Source organism: Gallus gallus, chromosome 3 (assembly GCF_016699485.2).
Source record: "Gallus gallus isolate bGalGal1 chromosome 3, bGalGal1.mat.broiler.GRCg7b, whole genome shotgun sequence".
NCBI classification, from domain to species: domain Eukaryota; kingdom Metazoa; phylum Chordata; class Aves; order Galliformes; family Phasianidae; genus Gallus; species Gallus gallus.
Window position 1 is genome coordinate 84678976 of NC_052534.1, and position 23497 is coordinate 84702472.

Here is a 23497-nt window from a genome sequence, read left to right on the forward strand (position 1 = left end):
TTTGGTGGCCTCTATAGCCTTTTGCCAGGTGCTGTTCACCTGTCCTTAATTTTGATTTGGCTTTATAAGTTTGTCTACAGTAATTGCATGATTTCAAGATATTAATGTAATAAATAAAGAAATGAGTAGAAAATAAAAAATGCTGTTCTTAACAGGAATGGAAGAAACCACTCTGCTTTTCATCTTTAAAAAATAAAAATTCACAGGGCCTTTGAAAATTAGAATGGGTTTAAAGAAAATCCTGAAGTTCCTGCTGTAGCACAAGGATATTCAGGAAGCCCCAACCTGCACAGTTCTTATCCCATCATCCTGTCTGGGGCAATGATTTTGTATTTAGGCCCACATTATGTTTTTTGTACTAAGCATCTCCCACATGCAAGCCCTTCTTTATCATTTCCTACAAGGACAAATCATGCAGGTTTTCTTTAAATAATTGAATAGATGTACTCTCTGCTAAATGTTTGTTCTTAATTCCTACTGAAATTTGTTCAGCAGCCTTGAACTGGCTGTCAAGAAAGGTTTATCTCTTGTACAAATAAGTCTAGCCCTTCTAGCAGACAATTCTAATGTGTCTGTTCTCCCCTTGTTCTGAAATTTTCTGATATTTTGTTATCCTTGGCTCAGACTATGCACTGCTTAAAAAATAAAAATATTATATGAAATCCATTAGGAAGGCTGGTTAGTTTACAGAAGAAAAAGTAGACAGGTTATGGATGTTCTCCCTCCCCTCCAAAGCCCAAGAAGTTAGCAGTGGCTTAACCCTGAACAGGCAGAGATGTAAAATAAATCTTTGAGATGCAGATTTACAAAACTGAAATGTTTAATACAGTGCCATATCTTTCAAAGGAAGTTGAATAATAGAATGATTAAGGTTGGAAAAGACCTTAAAATCATCTAGTCCAATTGTCCACCTACCACCAATACTGGCCATCAAACCATGTCCCTGAGTATTATGTTTACCCTTTCCTTAATATCTCCAGGGATGCTGACTCAACCACCTCCCTGGACAGCCTGTTCCAATGCCTGATCACTCTTTCTGAGTAGAAATTTTTCCTAATATCAAGCCTGATTTTCCCTGATGCAATTTGAAGCCAGTCCTTTTCATCCTATCGTTCGTTACATGGGAGAAGAGGCCAGACACCCACTTCTCCACAATCTCCTTTCAGGTAGTTGTGGGGAGTGATAAGGTGTTTCCTGAGAAGCCTCTCCTTCAGACTTAACAATCCCACTTCCCTCAACTGCTTCTCGTAAGACTTGTGTTTTAGACCCTTTGCCAGCTTTGTTACCGCCCTTCTCTTTGCTTGTAAATACATACTTGAATGTACCAATTGTGTATACACCTGAAATTTGAATTAAAAAGAATGCGGTTTCAAAATTTTGAATAGTAAGAAGTAAGGTTTCTAGTATGATCCCTGAATATTCCCCCCACCCCAACTCCCCCATGTAAATCTTGGATTTATATGTAAGTTGAGTAATTTCTATTTGCATGTGTTATGCATAATGCATTTGAGCTGGGAGTCAAATGACACCAAACTGTGTGGTGTGCTTGACATGCTGGAAGGAAGGGTTGCCATTCAGAGAGGCCTTGATAAGCATGAGATGTAGGCCCATGGAAACCTCATGAAGTTCAACAAAGTCAGGTACACAGTCCTGCACCTGGGTGGGGCTATCCCCAGTATCAGTACAGAGTGAGGAGTGAATGGATTGAAAAGGAAGGGGACTGAGGGGGCTTTTCAGCAAGCAATCAATTAAGAGCATTGATTGATGAGAAGCTCAACATGACACAGCAGTGTGTACTTGAAGCCCAGAAAGCCAGTCATATTCTAGGCTGAATGAAGTGTGACAAGTAGGTTGAGGGAGGTCGTTCTCTCCCCTTCTCTGCTCTCATGAGACCCTACTAAAAGTACCGCATTCAGCTCTGGGGTCTGCATCATAAGAAGGGCTCGGACCTTGGAGTGGGTCAAGAAGAGTGTCATGAGGATGTGACACTTCCCTGATATGCTCATAATGCAGATTACTTTGTGTATGGATATGTCCTTTCTGCTAAGAATTAGAAAGAATTATTTAGATCTACTTCTTAAGTGGTAACATAACTCTCATGTATAAAGTATTAGAAATATGTTTTCATCCCAGTTTCTATTGGAATAACTGCATTTTTAATGTTTTTTTCCAACAGATTCTTGGATTATTTATGACACACTGAAAATATTTTTATTTAGTCCTTAACATTTGTTTTTTAAAAATAAAATAATGTTCCACTGTTGACATACAAAATATGGGAATGAGCTCACCGCATGTCTTCACAGTTCTATAAAATGACTCCTTGTATTGTTTTCCATTGAATTGTGTTCTTTTTCTTTTATTGTTTATACTTTATTCTAATTTTCCATTAGCTCAAAAAATCACGGCTAAGAAAACAGATCACTAATATCTGATAGCCAGAACAAATTACTTTGGTGTAGGAGTACTTTGGGAAAAAAAAAAAAAAAATCAAATTATATCCTTAGTAAATAATTATGCTATGTTTTTTCTAAATGCGCAGTCCCAGAAACTGTCAGTTACCAATTCCTTCCTTGCAATAACTGAAGCTCCTTTAATATTTTAATTCATGTTTCAGATGTATTTTGCCCTTAAGTATAGAGAAGAGTTGTGTAGCAGTTGTTGCTTAGCAGCACTAAGTGAAGGTTATATCAAAATCTCTATGCCAAGCATAATTTGCATACTTATGCCAATACAAAATCACCATTTTCTGATCAAGCTCTGAATTACAGTGTTTATTGTCACTATATTTTCTTTTAGATATTATCATAGAATCATATCATATTTCTGTGATAGTACTTATTATTGGCTGATGAAGAGAGAATTGGAATGGATGAAGGAACAAATTGTCTCCAGGTTCTTAGAGCATGATGTTTGGGCTGTCAAAGTCATTATATTGCATAAGAGGGTGAATACAAATGTCAAGAGTGCTCACATAGAGGAAAAATAATTGTTATAGTAGCAAATATGAGAAGGAAAAGGAAGCCTGTCTTCCTCTTCTACATGTGAACCAACAGAAAGCTGTTACTGCAATACTTGTATAAATGAAGTTCTGTTTTTATTAACTTCATTAACTTCATTAATACAATACAGCCATTCCTACTGATATATTGATAACATTAAAAGACCTCCATTTAAAAACAGCAATAAACTTATGATCACTGCAAGAGTGAAAATTGTTTGGATAACCTGACTTTAGATAAGCAAACACGAATGTATTTTGGATTTTTTTTGCTTGTGAATCTGTATTCTTCCTGCTTATGACTTATGTGGAAGTGGTGAGTGTTTTTTTTTTTGTTGTTTTTTTTTTCTTTCATTTCTGGGGGGAGTGCAAGTAGCTTTGTTAAAATAAAAATTAAAAAAAAAAAAACATCATGTAGACTATTCAGTACTAGTGAGGGCACGCCTGTAGTGCCTTGTCTAGTTCTGGGCTCCTCAGTGTTAAGAAGAGACAGGGACAAACTGAAGACAATAAGGGCCACAAATCATAGAATCATTTAATCTTAGAATGGCTTAGGTTGGAAGGGACTTTAAATACCAACTTGCTCCAACCTCCATGCCATAGGCAGGGTTGCCAACCCTGTATCCCAGGATACAGTTGACCTTCCAGGCTGCTCACTACTGGTTCATGTCCAATTTTCCTTCTATCAGGACCCCTCAGTCCTTCTCTGCAGAGCTGCTCTTAATGTGTTCAGTCTGCCCATGGTGAAGCTGTGCTGGTTTTCTTGGATCACCTCCATGTCTCAAGACAATGAAGAGAGTCAAATATCTCTTCTGTGAGGGAAACGTTGAGAGAGCTAAGGTTGCTTAGCTTATCATAGAAGATGCTCAGGCAGCATCTCACTGATGTCTATAAATACATGAATGTGAGGTACAAAGAAGAAAAGTAGACTCTTTTCAGTGGTGACTAGTTCCAGAACAATAGACAGTGGGCACAAATGGGAGGATAGGAGTTTTCATTTTAACACCAGGAAGCAATTCTGTGCTGTGCTGGTGACGGAGCACTGGAATAAGTTGTCCAGAGAGGCTGTGGAGTCTCCCTCCCTAGAGATATTCAAAAGCCACCTGGACATGGACCTGGGTCTTGGGCATCCTGCTCTGGGTATCCCTTCTTGGTCAAGGGTTGGGCCAGGTGAACCTAGTGTTCCCTTTCAATCTTGGCAATTCTGTGATAATATGATTTTGTGGCTGTGAAATCATAGGTTCAATTTACACTTGAAAGACTTTACTGACAGAATTGTACAGAAAAGCATTCATATCACAAAGATGCTCATGCTTCTTCCAGTGATGGAAGGTAAAGGAGGAGGGATAGAAGACTGTTCTTGAGTATTAACTTGGGTTATTAATGTTAGTTGTATTTCGTACAGAAAAACTTTCTATTTTCATATTTCTTTGTATTATAGTCTTGTGGTAATCTTGTGGAAATCATCAACTTTCCTTAGTTTTCCAAAATTTAAACTATATGAATAAAGCATAAACTAGGCATATAGAATAGTATAGTTCTGTTATTCATATATTGTACATATGATCGTCTTTGAATTATCATTTGTATTCTTATATGTACAAGCTTTAACTAGATATTCAGTTTCAGTTTCATTACTGTAAGCTAATTAAAGACAAATGAATTATTTCCCCTCAAACAGCATTTCATGTGCTACCACATTAGTGAGAATTTAATGTCCTGTGTTAACATTCACGTAACTCTCTTCTCATATTTTCATCTGAATGAAACTAGTGAACCTTGTAGGATATCCAAGGTAAAAACTTATCCAACAGTTTCATGCACTCAGATATATCTTAGTTTTCTAATTTCTTTTATATTTATATTCTTAATTTTATTTTATTATAAGGGTGTGAAAAGAAAATAGATCTATTAGTCTTATTTTCTTTACTAATCTTGCAGAGTGGATAATTCACATTGTGTGTACCAAACAAACCTATTAAAAAGAGATTATACTTATATATTTAATTTGTTCTCTTCCACTCTTCTGGTTTACAGTACACCACTGGCAGCTCTGAACAGCTGCAACAATAGAAACTATATAATGAATTATGCATCAGCACCTTTAAAAGCATATTTCTGTATCTGCTGCTCACTGTTTGCCCCTGTGAAATTTCCTCTTGCCTGCTAGTCCAGCTATAACAAATATCCTCAATATGTCAAAAACTGATACTGGACTTTTAAGTCCTTCCTGAGAAAGGCTGCCTCTGCCATGGCTTGTCACAGGGAACCCTTGCACCTTCCTATCCAGGCAAGTTGAGGGCTGAGAGCTCTCAAGTTGCTATGACTTCCTCAGATTTCAGAGTAAGTCAATTGCCAATACTAAGGTGAAAAGGAGTGTTGGTTTTTTTTTTTTTTTTTTCTGATCCTGAAAGGGCAGTAGCAGTTCCTAAAGCATTTTTGTGCTATTAGCAAAAACTATGCTATGAATGTTAAGTATTTCTTATTTAAAAAATGACCTTTGTAATATACTTGTTAAAAAGCTCTCCACAATTCTTTTTTGTTTGTTTGTTCGTTTTGTTTTTTTGTTTGTTTGTTTGTTTTTTGGAGGAAAATTTTTAAAACCTGGAATGCTGAGATAGAGCAGAATATAATGGGAAGTACATGTTTCAAGAAGAAGCTAGTTCTGTCTGTGCTTGTTTAACAGCTATTGTATCACAAATATAAAAGTTGCTTGATCCAAATTACAGCTAGCCAGGTTTTCAATTTGAATTAGGTTCCACCTAGGTATCTAGTCCTCAGCTAGCTTTAGCCAATGAAACTGAGAAGAAAACAGTTCTAATTAATTAAAACTTTAAAAAAATGACCATTAATAGGTACACTAAGGTGGTTTGGCAGGTAATTACTCATTATTCCCTAAAGGTCAAAGAGCTAAAAAGTACAGGCAAAACAAAAGTGTCCTGTATTTGTTAATACATTTGCATGCAGAAGAGCTTTTCATCTGTGTTTTCTTCTGCTCTAATTGTCATAATACAGTACAAACATTTTAGTCTCAAAGTAGCTACATTTTACATTTTAAAAGCTTATTTCACTGTTCTTAGTATTTTTTTTAAGTTTCTTCAGTGATTGTTGTCATCAGAAGTAAGTAAAATATATAGATCTGTTTGTACTTTAGATTCTTTAATACAATCACTGTACTTTAGATTAAATCTTGCACTTTTCTTTGCTATTTATGAGGCTGCCAATTCATCTTGTGCATTTGGTGTATATATGTTAACAACAAGTGAATTAGGTGTGCCCTGATTTCCCAGCAGCTGGGCTCAGACATTCAGTCTGTCCAGTAGCTGCCCTGTTCCTGGTATCTGGGCATAGGAGCCCAAGGCTATGCCACATGACAGCGAGTGGTACTCGAACCTATATGTATGCACATGCTCAAATGTGCACATCCACACACACCATAGGTGCCTCCAGTACCAGACTTTACATACTCAGTTTACCAAGCAGCTGGGTCCCCTGGTCTTCCAGCTGCATGGACAGAAGGAACTAGATCTCTCCAGGAGCTGGCCCAGACCTACAGCCTTCCCAGAAGCCAGGACCTAGACCCCAGACTACCCGCTCACCTTCAGTAGCCAACTCACAGATCTGATCTGTTGAGTATCCTGCCTGGAATTGGGGCAACTCTGGTACCTGCCTCTCAAGCCTCTTATCCAGCTCACTGGACACTCCAGGTTGGTGTTTACTGGGGCTCACACTCTTATATGTGCACCAAACCATACACATAAGCATCCATCCATAGGCCCTAGACACATAGCCACCCTGATTCAAGGTCCCACTGTTGTTGAGGGCATCAGACTCTCCCCCCCACAAGCAGTAGAGAATCTCTCACCCATGAAAAGAGCTAGAAATAAGAAGAGAAGGCAAATTATATTCATCAGGCACAGGACGTGGTCAGTGTGTTTATAGGTGACTAGCACTTTTTATGTCTGCCTCATCACACTCAGTGGGTTTTGAGGGAGAATAATCTTCTATCTCCAAAGCACTAACGAGCCCAAAGCATGTTGCAGTTCCTTCTTTGTTGTTGGCATGCCTACCTATTCTAAAGCGGCTAGGGTCTCCTGTGGAAGACAGGCTGTCCCTCTCTTCCACCAAATTCCTAGGAATCTGAGTTCTGAAGAAGGGGGTTGCATCTTTTCCTGGGGGATTTTCAGTCCTATGCTTTCTAAGTGTGCTGAGTGCTACTCACTCTTGAGTGCTACTCACTCACCAACCAATTGGGCCTCCAATTAGCACATCATCATCAAGGTACTGATATACTCTGACACCTTTGTCATGTAGCCTGCTCCTTAGCCAGTGAATAATGAGAAATTGTTGGGGAGTGGTGATATCCTTGATGTAGGCAGGTGAATGTATTGGACATTTTCCTAGGTGAAAGTAAACTGATTCCTGTCTGCCTAAGAGGCATCATAAAAAAAACATATCCTTGATATCAATAGTAACCAGGATTTAGCAAGCATGTTCCTGAATGGAAGTGTTTAATTCAGCCATGTTTGGTACAGCAGCACTTGAAGTTCTTGTGCTAGCATCTCATTTCTGAAAATCAGCTCTGATCCTCTATTTGCTGATTGGTTTCTGAACCAGCCACACAGGAGAATTATATGCTGAGTGGCTATGGACTACAATTCCCTCTTCAAGATCAGTAATGACTGTCAAAATGTCCTCCTTTGCTCTCAAAGATAAGGTGTAAGGTATTGCATTTACAATTTTCTGGGGCTAGTTGTAACAGCCATAGTGCTGTAGGGATCCAAGATTGGCCTATTAACAAAGCTAATCTTACAATATTAGGAGGTAAACAGCCCAGGTTCATTGTGACTGTGACTCTCTTGGTTTTGAGTCCATTTTACTGTTGCTGTGTGCTGTGGCTGGGAAGTGCTAAAAGCATCCATGACATCTATTTTTTTAATTATTTTTTATTTTTTCTGTCAGGCCATATCTGGTAATTTGTAGCCATATTTTTCTCAAAAGCAGATATTTGGGCCCCAGTATCTACCAAGAATGTTTCTAGGATTTTGTTAGGATCTAATGGGAAAGCTATCTTCAAGTCCCTTTGTGAATTCTCAGTGAACCTCCTTAAATACAACTGTCCCCCAGCTTGCTTACTGGCTACAGCACAAGCGATTTCCCAGCTCACTGTTGGGATATTGAAGAGTAAGGAGTAAAGGGAGGGTTGGATTATCTGGAAGGGCAGGGACCCATACTCTCAGCTCTTCCTATTCCAATCCTTGGACTTCATTTTGACTAATAACTGCAGATTTTCTACAGGAAATTGATGCCTTCTCTTGGAATTCCCTTACTAAGGTTTTAATTCTGCAGCTGGTTTCTAAAGGAATCCTCATTGTTTGTGTCAGAGCTGGGAATGGCTCTGGCTTACTTTGGCTCCCCAAATGACAGCATTTTTTACCATTGAGAAACTCCACCCTTCAGCTATTATTAATTAATTAATTATTTTAATTAAAATACTGAGATTTTCTGACTTAATAATCTTTTTTTTTTGCATTTAAAACATTATTTTAGTGTTCAATATTTGCTGATACGAGAAAATTAGCTATTAACATCTTCTATTATATGCTCTTATTATTCTTATAAGTTGTTATTTTTCCGAGGTCTCCTATTTTCTAGGCTCAATAACCCCAACTTTCTCAGCCTGTCTTCATAAGAGAGGTGCTCCAGCTTTCTGACCATCTTCATGGGCCTTCTCTGTACCTACTATAACAGGTCTGTGTCTTGTACTGGAGGCTTCAGAGCTGAATGCAATACTGCAGGTGGGGTCTCTCCACCCTCCCCCACCCTGCTCCTCACGCTTTGTTTGATTCAGCCTGGGATAGGGTTTAGCTTTCTGAGCATAAGAACTTTCTTACTTTCTGTGAGTGTAGTATTCTAAACACTATCAGGTCATTCTGGTAATAACTTAAAACAGTAGAAATGTAATATATGAACATATTCTTCCTTCCTTTAGGAAATCCTTTTAACTGCATTCAATACTCTTCTTGTACTTCTCTGAATCCTATACATTTGAAGCTATCATACTAAAAATAAAACAAAAAGCATAGTACTTTCTTATGCTATAAAATTTGCCCATGCTTATCCAATATCCAACTTTACTCTAAGCCATTATCTTCTTATACTGGGATGGTGATCCAAAAAGTAATCTTCATTCTACATTTCTAAAAAATATTGTTTTTCTGGAGGTATTTTAAATTATTCCCTTATCTTTGATATTTTCTCCCTTCTATGGGGAGAAGACTATCTTCTTTCTAATCTTTACTTAAAAAAATCTAACAGGAGATCTCAGCTGCCTTAACTTTGGAGGTAAAATGAGCTCTGCAGTTTCTCATGAGCTATAGGGATGTGATGGTAGAGAATGCCTTTGCAGGGAGGAAAATTGTCAATCACAGTTTAATAGGATTGCTTTCAAAACCAGGGCTTTCAGAAAGTGAGATATGTTATCCCCTGTGATTTGTGTGAGTCTCTGGTTAGTCTGAAAAATACTCACTTTTTTTTTTTTTTTTTTTCCCTTAAGAAGTAATGCCATGAAGTAGAAAAATATTCTAAGATCTTCAATCCATCTTTCTTCTGTTATTGAGTACTTCTAATAAGTAGATATATCTATTTCTTTTTCTTTTAATTGGGGGACATCTCTTTGATGAACACAGGCTAAAAGATGGTTGCTGCCACTGTGAAAGATGAGAAATTATCAAAACAGTAGTGTTCTCTCATTTTTTTTCCATCTAGAATAGGTCATAGAGGCCAAAACATGAAGATTCTTCATTATAAGAAATAAAAGTGGCTATAACTTCACATTTTTAGTGGCTAACTACAAAAGCTAACATACTGAAGAATCTTCTTTATTTCTCAACAAGCTAAAGAATATTTCCTTTCATCACAGCTTTGTTTACAGCTCCCCTCTTCTGCTCTATGACATGAAGAAATTATTATTTTCTCCTTGGAAGGATGGATGATGATCAGAGGGCTGGAGCATCTCTCCTATGAAGAAAGGTTGAGGGGACTGGGCTTGTTTAGCTTGGAGAAGAGAAGGCTCTGGGGGGACCTCATTGTGGCCTTCCAGTACTTGAAGGGGGCTTATAAACAGGAGGAGAACAGCTGTTTACAAGGGTGGATAGTGACAGGACAAGGGAGAATGGTCTTAAACTGAGACAGGGGAGGTTTAGGTTAGATATTAGGAGGAATTTTTCCACACAAAGGGTAGTGAAGCACTGGAACAGGTTGCCCAAGGAGGCTGTGGATGCCCCATCCCTGGAGGCATTCAAGGCCAGGCTGGAAGTTGCTCTGGGCAGCCTGGTCTAGTGGTTGGTGGCCCTGCACATAGCAGGGGGGTTGAAACTAAATGACCATTATGGTCCCTTTCAACCCAGGCCATTCTGTGATTCTACGATATGATTCTGTGAAAGGTAGCGAAAAAAGTTGTGGCATTAACAACTGTGGGCTAATAACTCATAAAATTTGAATTTAAAGAGAGCTGAAGTGGCAAAGGTTTCATTTCTCAGCATATCAAGCCTACTATATATAATATAATTAAGAGTTAGGACAAACTTCGTAGAAGATGCAGAAAGAGATGCAAAATATAGTAACCATAGGCTTGCTAGAGAAACAGTGCTTTCTTCTACCTACCAGTGAATACAATAAAACACACCATAGAGAAAGACTCAAGAAATCAAGTGTTTTCTATGAGTCCCAGGAGAAAAGATTTTTAAAACTGTTTCTGATTAAACTGTACATCTATGTAAGGAGTGAATAAAGGACTCCTGTCTGTCTTTAACAGTCCAATATCTTGAACGTTTTTTCTATCATTTGAAGTTGGCAGAAGTTATCTTGTTAGAACTTCTCCTCAGTGTCTGATTGTATATCTGCAGATCCGTGAGATACAAATAACAAAACCTTGAAGTTATATTTTCTGCTTAAGAAAGATGCATTCTCGTTGCTACTTTATCGAAGGCCATAATCTCAGAGTTTTGTGGTTTATGACATTACTATTTGATATTGTAGCTAAATTTATTTATAATTCTAGCATGGAGTCACTGGTACTATCCAAGCCTCCAAACTTACTCTTCCACATGTTTAAATTAACAAACTTTGATGAATTCTCTGAAAAAGCTAGTAACTTACATAAAGATCAGAGATGTTCTTCAAAGCTCCCAATTTACAATGTCTTAGAAATAGACATAGGAATAATTAGAATAGAAATAATTTATGAATTAAAGAACAATTAAATATGTGACAATTCATGTGTATATAGTGCATTAAAATTTATTAATAAAAGATTTATAGTAATTAATTTTGATCTTTGTCTTTTTGTGCACAATTTCTAATTTCATACTACATGGGTAAATGATTGTTTTTCAAATAAAGAATGTTTTTAAATTACTTAATTCATTAGGAAATTAGACAGGACAATTTGGGAGCTGTAAGTGTTATAAGTTAGATGTGATTCTCAAACATCACACAGTTGCCCCAAAAGTAACAAATATTTTTTTCTGAGGAATTTAATAATTAAAGGATATATTGCACGTTAGAGCACGAGTTAGAAAACTGTATTATACAGGAGTACAGGAACAGAAAAGACCTGTGAGGAAATATGGAATGTTTATTAGTTTGTTTTTATCAACAGACTGAAGACTGAGTGAGAACATAAGTCATCATATGCATATACATATATAAAATCAAGATACGTAAATGGACAAAAAAGAGATATGTATATGGGGACAGGAGGCTCAGCAAGAGCCAGCAGTGTGCACAGCCAAGAGGGTAAACCATGTTTTGGAGTACTCTAAAAGCAGCATAGCTAGTCAATCAAAAGAGGTGATTCTTCCTCTATATTTAGAATTGCTGTGGCCTCTCCTTGAATATTGTGTACAGTTCTGGGCTCCATAGTATAAAAAGACTGTTAGGTACTTGAAAGCATCCAGAGGAAGGCAATGAAGTTGACAAAGCAGGAAGGTATGTCCTAAGGGGAGAGGCTAAGGACACCTAAGTTGTTTAGTTTGGAAAAAAGAGGGCTGGGAGGTGACCTAATTGTTCTCTTTCTCAGGGAAAATTGAGGTATTATCTGAAAAAACAGTTCAAAGGCATCCTTGCCAACAGGTGTGTTAGGGTGGAGATCATGTAAAAAGTAAACAGCAGTTTTTACATTGGAACCTTGAGTATTTCATGGTACAAACATTTATGTTACAAGCAACTGTGCTGACAACCCTTGAAGTCTGTCAGTCTTTATTTTGTTATATCTTACAATATATTTTTTGCCTTGAAAAATGATGACTAGGTTGATGGTTTTTTTTTCCTGTGTTGACCACACCACACAGTTTGGTATCATCCACCAACTTGCTGAGGGTGCACTCCATCTCAGTTTTCATGTCATTGATGAAAATATATTAAGGAGCATTGGTCCCAGTGCCCTTCATGGACACCTCTTGTCACTGATCTCCATCCAGACATTGAGCCCGTGACCACTGTTCTCTGGGAATGATCTTACAGTCAAACAGTCCATGATCTTGTCCATCAAACAGTCTGCCTGCATTTTTTTCACATAGAGGAATTAAATTCCACACCTTTTCTTCATAGGCACTTCCATGTCAGACATCATTTTGTCAGATGCCTGTTACACGGCAACAAAATGTAATGGAATATTGAAGGTTCAAGCTCTGCTGCCATACCGCCAACATCCATCTGCCTCTGATACCATAGGCCAACATAACAAAATAGTAGGCATTACTTTCAGAGCAGTCCTCACATAAAACCACATTTATAATATTCTGGTTTTCTTTCATCACATATGCAAGTGAAAACAGTGGTTCATTTTTAACTTCTTAAAAAAAGGGCTTGTGAAAAAATATTCTGTTTTTAACCAGATGACCATTCCTTGGATAATGTTCTTATTTTTATTATTTAGTAATATGTCCTCCCAAAAATGATGACTAACGATACTTCAAAATATAACAGTACAGCTAGCAATGCTTGTAAATCATACCATCTGTTAAAGAAGAGATGGAATTACAGGTTACCTCATAGTAATCCACACTTTGGACCACCTACTATCAACATATTAACTATTACATAGTTAGTATTATACGATAGTTAATAGTTAACATTATACAATCATCTAAACTTTGTTTGATAGTAAGATATAATCATTAGAAAGATATGATTCCAAATAATCCAGAAAAATCCAAACAGTGATGGTTGTGTAGGGGGTCTTCTGACAAAATTCAATTTAAAACAAGAATAAAAATAAGATTATTTTGAAAACATGTCTAATGTCCGTTTTTTTCTATATTCTGCTTAGGTTGTGTACTGTATCTTACCTAAGACCCCAACCACATATTAGAATTCATAAATAAATTCTGCAAGAAAGTGGAAAAAGAGTTGACAGACACATATCACAGGAGGACACTCCATTATTTACTGTTTGTAAATTTGTTACTGCTTTGCTGACACAACCATCAACTCTATACAAATTACTTTCTTCTGGTATTCATAAATGCTTTATAGATTGACGTTATCATAGCTCAGAAGGCTTTTGAATTTGTTTCCTAAATGAGATAAGGTTTTAGAGACTTTTAAAAATTATGTAGATTTAGGGAGCCAAGGTGTAAAAATATTTGTCTTTCCTAACATACACTACATTCTTAATGTATTAATTTGTATTTTTTAGTTTTAAAGACTATTGTTTAAAAAATGCACAGATTGGGATATATTTTTTCTTTAGGTAAATATGCATGTTTTATGGTGTGCCATGTCTTTGCTATACATCTTTCATTTTCCACGAGCTTAATACTAAAATAAAATAAAATAAAATGTTTTCTCCATTCAAATACTCCCCCTACCTGTCTGGCATTTTCTGCTCTTGTTCAAACATGCTTCCCAAAGTTGTCTCCATCTTGGCAGTGGGGCCCAGCCATACCCTGCAGTGGGGCTGCTGGAGCCGAATGGAGCCATCTGTGTGCAGCACAAGAGAGCCCCAGCCTTGCCTCACACAGGAGATAGCTAACCTACTGCCAGCATGTGGACACCTGCACCCAGTGCAGCGTATCAAGATACATGTTAAGAAATTGGAAAACTGAGCTGCATTTTGCTTTTAATTATGCTTATTTTTCCTTCTTTTATTAAGGTATATAGACAGCATCCTCACCTACTGTAATTAAGCTATGCAATTCATGCACGCTGAAAATCTGACTTGCATGGCATGTATTTGTTATGCCTCAATGTACTCGTGTATATTTTACATCTCCACAGCTGAAAGAATAAGACAACAAAAGAAAGATAATTGATTTACCACCTCTTACAGTAACAGTCAAAATTCACAAAACATAAAAAAAAATTGAAGTGACTACTATAAGCAAAATGTGTGAAAATATGTACATTATTTGCATAACGCTATGAATTTCTTGTTACTCTCTGGAAGTACTCCCTGTTTTATTTATTTCTTTATTTCAGGAATAAAGGCATGTATTTGTAATGTTGGATAAGAAATTTAATGTAAAATTTAATTCTTTGTTAATAAAATACAGAAGTTCTGACTTCCAGGTTTATCTTTCAATGAAATACAGATTTAAATATGTCTTGGTTTTAATTAGAGTAAACCATTTGGAATAATAGTTTCATATTAAAAGCACACATAAAGACAATCAAAGATCACCTTGCTTACTTGGCAGGTTTTTCAGGACAGTACTGTGAAATAGACATGAATAAATGTGATTCAAGTCCCTGCTTGAATGTTGCTGTCTGTCACAGTGATGTCAATGGATACAATTGTTTTTGCCCTGAAGGTAAATTGTTCACAATAATTTTTTTTCTTTGACAATTTTCAAAATTGCCTGCAGTCTGCAGAACATCTTTTTGACAGTCTTGAAAATCACTGTTAAAATTTCCTGTCTATGAAAGTTACTTATTCTTTTCTGGTTTCATTTGCATCTTAGTCCATCAAGGTGTCTAATAAAACAAGTACACTCACAGTCAATGGAGGCAGATATTTTTTTGCTTTTATCACATAAAATCTTGTAATAAGTGAACAAGTGAAGAAAACATAAATACATTGCATTTGGAAATCACAGAAAATTGAATCAAGATTATGAAGAAAATATATTATCCTGATATACTACTCTGCAATTTTCTAACTGAGCATGGGAAGTAAATCATAACAGCCAAAATAATGATTTTGTAACTGTTCTTCAGTGCAAAAATGTTGAAACTTACACACACAAAAAGAATGACTTTTCAGTAGTTTTGGTCTGGTTTTGTAAGAATGCATATTGCCCAGTTATATAAGTTATGTGAACAAATGAGAAGTTTCGAGAAAAAAAGTAGTTCAAGGAAAAACAGAAATACTTTAAGACATTTAAAATTACAGTGTCTTTCTGAGATAATTTCAAAAATGAGTTCTTGCTGAATATTTTAATGTATTTTATAATTATAATTGTAGTTTAAGAAGGGTCAAAAATCTGTGGCTTACAACCTGATATTTTGTTTCTGCATTTTAAAATGCCTTATATATGAGTTTAATATCAAACAATAATATTTTGTACTTAGAGATTGATGGATAATTGATTTCATAGCTTAAAAAGTTTTTTTTTATATATATAAATTAATACAAGCATTGTGGTGGTGGTGATAACTATAGAAATTCTTCACAAAAGACAAAATTAATGGAAATAGTTCTTTTAAGTACAGCCTCCATCATTAGTTTAAATTAGAAGCCAAAACAGATATTGGAAGGTAGTTGAAAATTTACCTTGGAAAAATCATTCGTCTGTTTAGATTGCCTGATCAGCTTACAGAAAAATAAATCTTGGCATCTAAATTAATAATTTTGGGGCTTACTTGTTACCTGTGAGACATGGATCTGATTAAACTCTGATTGCAAATGAGAACTGCTTCTGAATATATTATTAATGAACTCAGGATAATTCTAAAGTTTTATGATTTAAGGATCAGTGGAAATTGGTTCCATGGTCAGTTTGAGAAATTATGCGAATATGCCTTGCACTGAGGATGTTGATAGCTTAGCATTAGTCATGGTCTTCCCACAGCCATGGCCTGTGACAGCACTAATGATAGTCATTTTGAAGCATGACCATGAATTAGAATACATTTACAAGACCGTAAAATGTCAGATATTGGAGTGGATGTTCTCTTGCAATTTCAAGTATTAAAAAAACCTTTTGGTCTTGCTAGTTTGCTAAAAGTCACTATTACATGAGAAAAAAAGAAATTTAGAAAAATTGGAGAAGTAATTATTTCAGAGATGATTATTAAAACGTACCAGATGTCCAAATCCCAGCACAACTTAACTTCATCTGTACTGTCCTCAAAATGGCAGAAGATATACCAGTTCTTTAGTCTCTGCTGAAGAGAAAGTTCAGCTAGATTAATGAAAATACTGAATACTAAGCTTGTTCTTTAAATTATTTTTTAAAGCATGTTTAATGGTCAGATGTATTTTTTGTTAATGACAACACACGAAAAGATTTTAGGAAGGTCTTTCAAAAAGACAGATACTCATATTATAGGAGTAAATTGAAAATAATCTGTGCTTTAGGAAAAAAAATACCCACAGACGTGCTTTAGAAAAGAAGGCACATGTAGCTGAATAATGTCTAGCTCTTGTTTTGTTTTGTTTTGTTTTTCCAACAAAGGATTTGAAGGTCTTAACTGTGAAATCAACTTTGATGAGTGCACTTATGGCTTCTGCAAAAACAATTCAACTTGTTTGGACCTGATTGCAGACTACAGTTGTGTTTGTCCTCCAGGATTCACTGGTAAGATTTATTGTACTCTACATAAGACATTAAGTAGCTAAAAATGAAAAAAAAAGAAAAAAGAAAAAAAAAGTCTTAATTGTATTTTGTTTAGTATTTTAGCATTAATAAATAAAAATTCAACTCAGTGTTCTGCACTATTGATAATCTGCTTTTGCTTCTTTACTAATATGATAAAAACTGAAAACAGTGTGTGAGATGTTTGATTAATTGATGGAAAAAAAAAAAACTATATTTTATTGAGATAAAAAGTGTTCAGAAAACACGTAGACTGTGAAAAACATTATTTAATCTTTTCCTAGGTAAGCAAGAATAGATAAAGCTGGTAGTATTTGTCTTCACATGATCATATCACAGCCATACTTTTCTTGTGATTCAGATAGAAATGAGAATACAGTTTTGGCAAGAGAACACTTACTTTGTTCTTCAAGAAAGATGCCATTAGATCTTAAGGCAAATAGCCTGAGAATTGCATGATTATTTGTGTGTATAACAGGTTTAAGAAAACAGCTTTTGCATCAGGAACAGTCTTCATGAACCTACTTGCTGTGGCAAGTAGCTAACAGGATCATAGGATCAGAAATCAATAAAACTGTCTCAGAAAATATGCTATCTTAACAACTGATTGGCTGTGATGTGATGACCTCCTTCTATGATCTAGTGACCCGTCTGGTGGATGAGGGAAAGCCTGTTGATGTAGTCTACCTAGACTTCAGCAAAGCCTTTGACACTGTCTTGCACAGTATTCTCCTCCAGAAGCTGGCAGTCCGTGGCTTGAACAGATACACTCTTGGCTGGGTAAGGAACTGGCTGGAGGGCCGGGCCCAGAGAGTGGTGGTGAATGGAGTTAAATCCAGCTGGCGACTGGTCACGAGTGGTGTTCCCCAGGGGTCGGTGCTGGGTCCTGTCCTGTTTAATATCTTTATTGATGACCTGGATGAGGGCATTGAGTGCACCCTCAGTAAGTTTGCAGATGACACCAAGCTGGCTGGAAGTGTCAATCTGCCTGAGGGTAGCAAGGCCCTACAGAGGGATCTGGATGGGCTGGATAGGTGGGCTGAAGCCAATGGGATGGGATTCAACAAGACCAAATGCCGGGTCCTGCACTTTGGCCTCAATAACCCCAGGCAACGCTATAGGCTTGGGGCAGAGTGGCTGGAAGATTGTGTAGAGGAAATGGACCTGGGGGTGTTGATTGACGCTAGACTGAACATGAGCCAGCAGTGTGCCCAGGTGGCCAAGAAGGCCAATGGCATCCTGGCTTGTATCAGAAATAGTGTGGCCAGCAGGAACAGGGAAGTAATTGTTCCCCTGTACCCAGCACTGGTGAGGCCGCACCTCAAGTACTGTGTCCAGTTTTGGGCCCCTCACTGTAAGAAAGACATTGAGGCCCTGGAGCGTGTCCAGAGGAGGGCAACAAAGCTGGTGAGGGGTCTGGAGCACAGGCCTTATGAAGAGCGGCTGAAGGAGCTGGGATTGTTCACTCTGAAGAAGAGGAGGCTCAGGGGAGACCTTATTGCTCTCTATAACTACCTGAAGGGAGGTTGTAGTGAGCTGGGGGTCAGCCTCTTCTCTCAGGTGACTAGTGATAGGACTAGAAGGAATGGCTTCAAGCTGCACCAGGGAAGATTCAGGCTGGACGTTAGGAAATACTACTTCTCTGAAAGGGTGGTCAGGCACTGGAATGGGCTGCCCAGAGAGGTGGTGGAGTCACCGAGCCTGGTGGTGTTCAAAGAGCATTTGAATGTTGTGTTGAGGGACATGGTTTAGCGAGAACCATTGGTGAAGGGCGAATGGTTGGACTGGATGATCCTGTGGGTCTTTTCTGACCTTAGCGATTCTATGATTCTTTGTCAGGGACTGAAATGCACTGATTTGCAGGTGCTGGTTTCAGTGACACAAATGAATAGTATTAGTATGTCACAAGAGGTAGCAAGAAGATCCTCTTAGTGGGTGAAGGTAAGGCTGTTGATGTGGTCTACCTGGACTTCAGTAAAGCCTTTGATGCTGTCAGCCACAATATCCTGATAGAGAAGCTGGCTGGCTGTACTTTGGATGCACATACACTCTGCTGGGTGAAAGACTGGCTGGATGGCTGGACCCAAAGATTTGTGGTCAATGGAGTTAAATCCAGTTGGTGGCCAGTCAGGAGTGGTGTCCCCCAGGGCTCAGTACTGGGGTCACTCCTATTCAATTTCTTTATCAATGGTCTTGATGAGGGGATTGAGTGCACCCTCAATAAGTTTGCAGATGACACCAAGTTGGGAGGGAGTGTTGATCTGCCTGAGGGTAGAAAGGCAGTACAGAGGGACCTGGATAGACTGGATTGGTGGGCCGGGGTAAACTGCATGAGTTTCAGTAGGGCCATGTGTTGGGTCCTGCATTTTGGTCACAGCAACCCCAGGCATCCCCATAGGCTTGGGGAGGAGTGGCTGGAAAGCTGCCTGACAGAAAGGGACCTCGGTGAACTGGTGGACATTTGGCTGAATATGAGCCAGCAGTGTGCCCAGGTGGCCAAGAAGGCCAATGGCATCCTGGCTTGTATTAGGAATGGTGTGGTGAGCAAGACTAGGGAGGTAATCCCACCCCTGTACTCAGCACTGGTAAGGTCTCACCTTGAGTACTGTGTTCAGTTTTGGGCACCTCAGTACAGAAAGGGCATTGAGGTGCTGGAGCAGGTCCAAAGAAGGGCAACAAGGCTTATGAAGGGCTTAGAGAATATGCCCTATGAGGAGAGGCTGAAGGAACTGAGGCTGTTTAGTCTGTGGAAGAGGAGGCTGAGGGGAGACCTTATAGCTTTCTTCAAATACCTGAAAAGTGATTGCAGTGAGAGCGGGGTTGGTCTCTTCTCACTGGTGACAGGTGACAGAACGAGGGGAAATGGCCTCAAGTTGTGCCAGCAGAGGTTTAGGTTGGATATCAGGAAAAAACTTAGGAAGAACAGAAAAGGTTGTTAAGCACTGGAATAGGTTCCCCAGAGAAGTGGTTGAATCACCATCCCTGCATGTGTTTAAAATCTCTTTGGATGTGGTGCTCAGGGACATGATTTAGCAGTGGGTTGTAAGAGTTAGGGTAGTTTGGTTAGGTTGTCATTGGACTTGATCTTTAAGGTCTTTTCCAACCTGAGCAATTCACTGATTCTATGATTCTATGATGAGTCATGGCAGTAAAAATTCACCATTTGCTGAGGAGTCTCAGAAATCCGACAAAGTCAGCAGAAGTTGTATAAGAAACCAAATGTGTGCGTATAGGGAGCTCAAAATCTAAAAGAAAAGAAGAGACCAATTATGGAGAAATGAAAGGCTAAAGGGATGAGTAGAGTGGTGAAGGATGAGGAGGCAAAATTAAGTTAGAAGTAAATAAAGCATTTGAGGTTGATAATAACACCAACTGTATTCAGTTTAGGAAATTATCATACTTAATTTAGCAATAGTTAAGAATTAGCAGATGGGACACAAGGAATGTAAGATGATACACAGAAATTTAGAATCTGTGAAAGTGATATTAGTTGCAGTTCACAAAGATGTCTATGATTTTTCTTGATTTTTGCCAACACATTCTACAATTATTTTGCATTACAAAACTGAAATGTGCTTTATTTCCTTCTCAATCATAGTTTAGTGGGTTTTTTTGTTTGTTTTGTTTTTTTCCTAACTCCTGTCAGGACTTTGCATGGTGTATGTCTACACCATGTTCATATCAACAGGAACATTTTTAATTTGATACTTTTAAAAGGTGAACTTATACAAACTTTTATTAGTATGCTGCAAGGATCAAAATGGAAAACATATTTTTTCTGTGGCAGGTTTCAACCAGTCATTTTTAACTAGAGAATGCAGGAAAAACTGTTCCTATAAAAGTACAGCTACTTTGAGACATAATGGAGTTTACATTAAACAACTAGAAATATAAAGAGAATTGTAGGTGTCATAAAAACTGCTCAAACAAGGTATGTTTTCCTTAGGAAGAACTCTTAATCCTAGATTTATGCTGATGCATACGGTTTGTTTATAATGTATGCCCATTGGAAGACAAAAAGATTCATGATGAGTGATAAAGCAGTTACCAGTGGATTATAGGCAGATTTTAATGGGTACCTTGAGGCTATAGTGAACTCATAGGAGTTCACTGTTACATAATAGTACATTATGAAAAGCTATGTTTTCTGCCTTATTTCCTGTGTAAGAGCTTTCATCATGAATGTGCTTTGCATATCACTTTTTTTTTTTTTTTTTTTTTTTTTGAGGGACACGACATGAGCTCCCATAAGAAAACAAATGAGCCAGTGCACTGATTGAAACTGGAAGTGGGGATAAGGGCTCTCCTGATTACAGTGACTATTTTCCTCTGTGCTTATGCTGGTTGTGCAATAAATGAACGATCAACTGTTGTGGATGTCATTAAATCAGATCTCTCCAAGCCTTCTGACAACTGCTTCATCCTTCCTAGGAATAGTCTTTGATGCCAAATACTCAATATTTGATCTTGTATGCTCTAAGAAAAGCAAAAAAATAGTAGAAGAATGTAATCCACCAATATGAGATTTGATACAAGATGTACAGATTTTGATATCTTGCAGCTAGCTCAATTTTCACTGTTTCCTCATGGTATCATTTATGTCCTGTGTACTTCTGAGTTCTAATACTGATGTAAATGTATTTACTGGAGTATTGATTACTGACCCTTTTCAGAATTTGGATGGGTTTCCTCTGGCACTATAAATCTCAAGAAATAAAAAATGAAATGAAATGAAATGAAATGAAATGAAATAAAATAAAATAAAATAAAATAAAATAAAATAAAATAAAATAAAATAAAATAAAATAAAATTTGGAAGTCACTCCTGCACAAAAAACAAAAAAACAACAAACAAACAAAAAAAACCCATGTTTTTTCATCACAAATAATTGACAAGGTTATTCTTTCCCTTTTGCCTATTATAAATTTTAGAGATTATAATTAAAATGATTTTTAACTGTGTGTATGTCCCTGCATGTAGAAATGATCCTGATGTTTGTAAAGTGACATCAGTGAATACTGGGGAGAAATAACATAACTCCAAAGTGGTTTTTACTTCTCTTACTTGAGTCACTTCAGTATCTTATCCCCCAGTTAATTTAACCACTTGAGTGGAAACACAGAAATATAGCAGGTTTATTCAGCTGAATGCTGTGAGTTATTGATAAGATATTAAAACTAAAGCACAGTTAACCAGTAGTGAAGGAGTCTTTTCCTAGTCTTGAATTTGCTAATTATTTTTTCGTGCATGCTTTTTGGATGTAGAAATGATTTGGAATAAGGCTGGAATTGTTGTAAATTGTTGGGAAGAGAAATCCAGGAAAACAAAAGGCTTATGTGAGCTGCAAGCTGCTGATCAGAGTACCATGTTCTTTTTTGGAGGTAATCATAAAAAAAGGTGACACAAATTAGCTGGCTCTGGATTATCACTAATATTTACTTTTCACATAAGTGACTTATTTTAGTCATTACAGGTATCCACTAGTCATAGTACAGCTAAAAGCAATTGTCGTGATTCTTCCAGGACCTGTTAGCACTTGGCACTGAATTCTGTTATAATTTATATTCAAGAGATTGTTGATCTGACTTCTTCACTTGTATCATGGCCCATATGAATGCTGTATGGGTAACATGATCCTGATTTTAAGTTTTACATCTCTCTCATTCTTGTTTGTTGTTATCATGAGATAAGATGAACAGTCAAAATCTAACATCAGTTGAATGTTGACTTTACACAGCAGAATAAATACATTTAAAGCCTTCTATATGTTTTCTGAAGATCAAATACATATTTTTTCCTCTGGTATGTCTCATACTATGAGCCTGAGGAATCCCACAGTTGGCTATTGTGGCTGAACAAGTGGTCATTCTAACACTGAACATTTATAAATCAAGATTACAAAATGCAGTGTGGTGTCTTCTAGCTCAGCCCCTGTCATGGTTGACAGCCCCTCCATCAGGAGGCAAAGTTGACACCTTTTTTGTGCTTTAAATCTTTTCTTGTGCATTTGATTTAGAGTCTTTCTAAGACTTGTTTTCAGTGAGTCTGCAAAATCTGTCCTCTGTCGGGCAGTTTTTGAACCTAGAGATTTTAGATAATATCAGGACAGCTGCACAGTTTAAAATCGGTGAGTCTCTTCATCATCTGTTCCACAGCGACCATCTCCAGTTCTGTACTCAGTGATTCAAAGGAGGGAATTGTCATAAGAAATCTTCCAGTGCTTGCCTGTATTTGAAGTCACAGATATTCAGCTTCATATGCATCACATGATCAAAAGCCAGGTAGCCTTTAACTGATGCCTCCTTACAAAAACAAAGTACTTCTGTCTTATTTTTAGCCTGGTGTTTTTCAAACCAACCTAAAACCTGAAGACAGATGGCTGCACAGGGACAGGTTTTTTTCCCTGGCCAGAAGAGCTCTGACCCACTGTGGGCTACTAGAATGGAGCTGTGGTGTTGGACTGTTGGCTTACAGCTAACAGCTTTGGGGTACCAAAGGAGAGGTCACCTAGGGCAGGCTTCCCACAGTCAGGTGTGTAAAACTAACTTTCTGGAAAATAAACACTATGCAAATGTGAAAGAGTATTCAATATGTATTTCTTTGGTTATTAGAGAGCAGTATTTATCGTGTCTAATGCATAGGCATACCTGCTTTCCCTGGAAGGAATTCAGC

At 37.4% G+C, this 23497-nt stretch overlaps 1 protein-coding gene across 1 annotated transcript in view; it reads left to right on the forward strand.

Moving 5' to 3' along the window:
• The window catches only part of EYS (eyes shut homolog), a 676382-nt gene that overhangs the window by 89301 nt on the left and 563584 nt on the right, over window positions 1-23497 (forward strand). The window contains exon 5 of the mRNA XM_040698528.2: window positions 16684-16806. Coding sequence (XP_040554462.1) covers window positions 16684-16806 — 123 coding nt within the window. The remainder of the gene's footprint in view (window positions 1-16683; window positions 16807-23497) is intronic.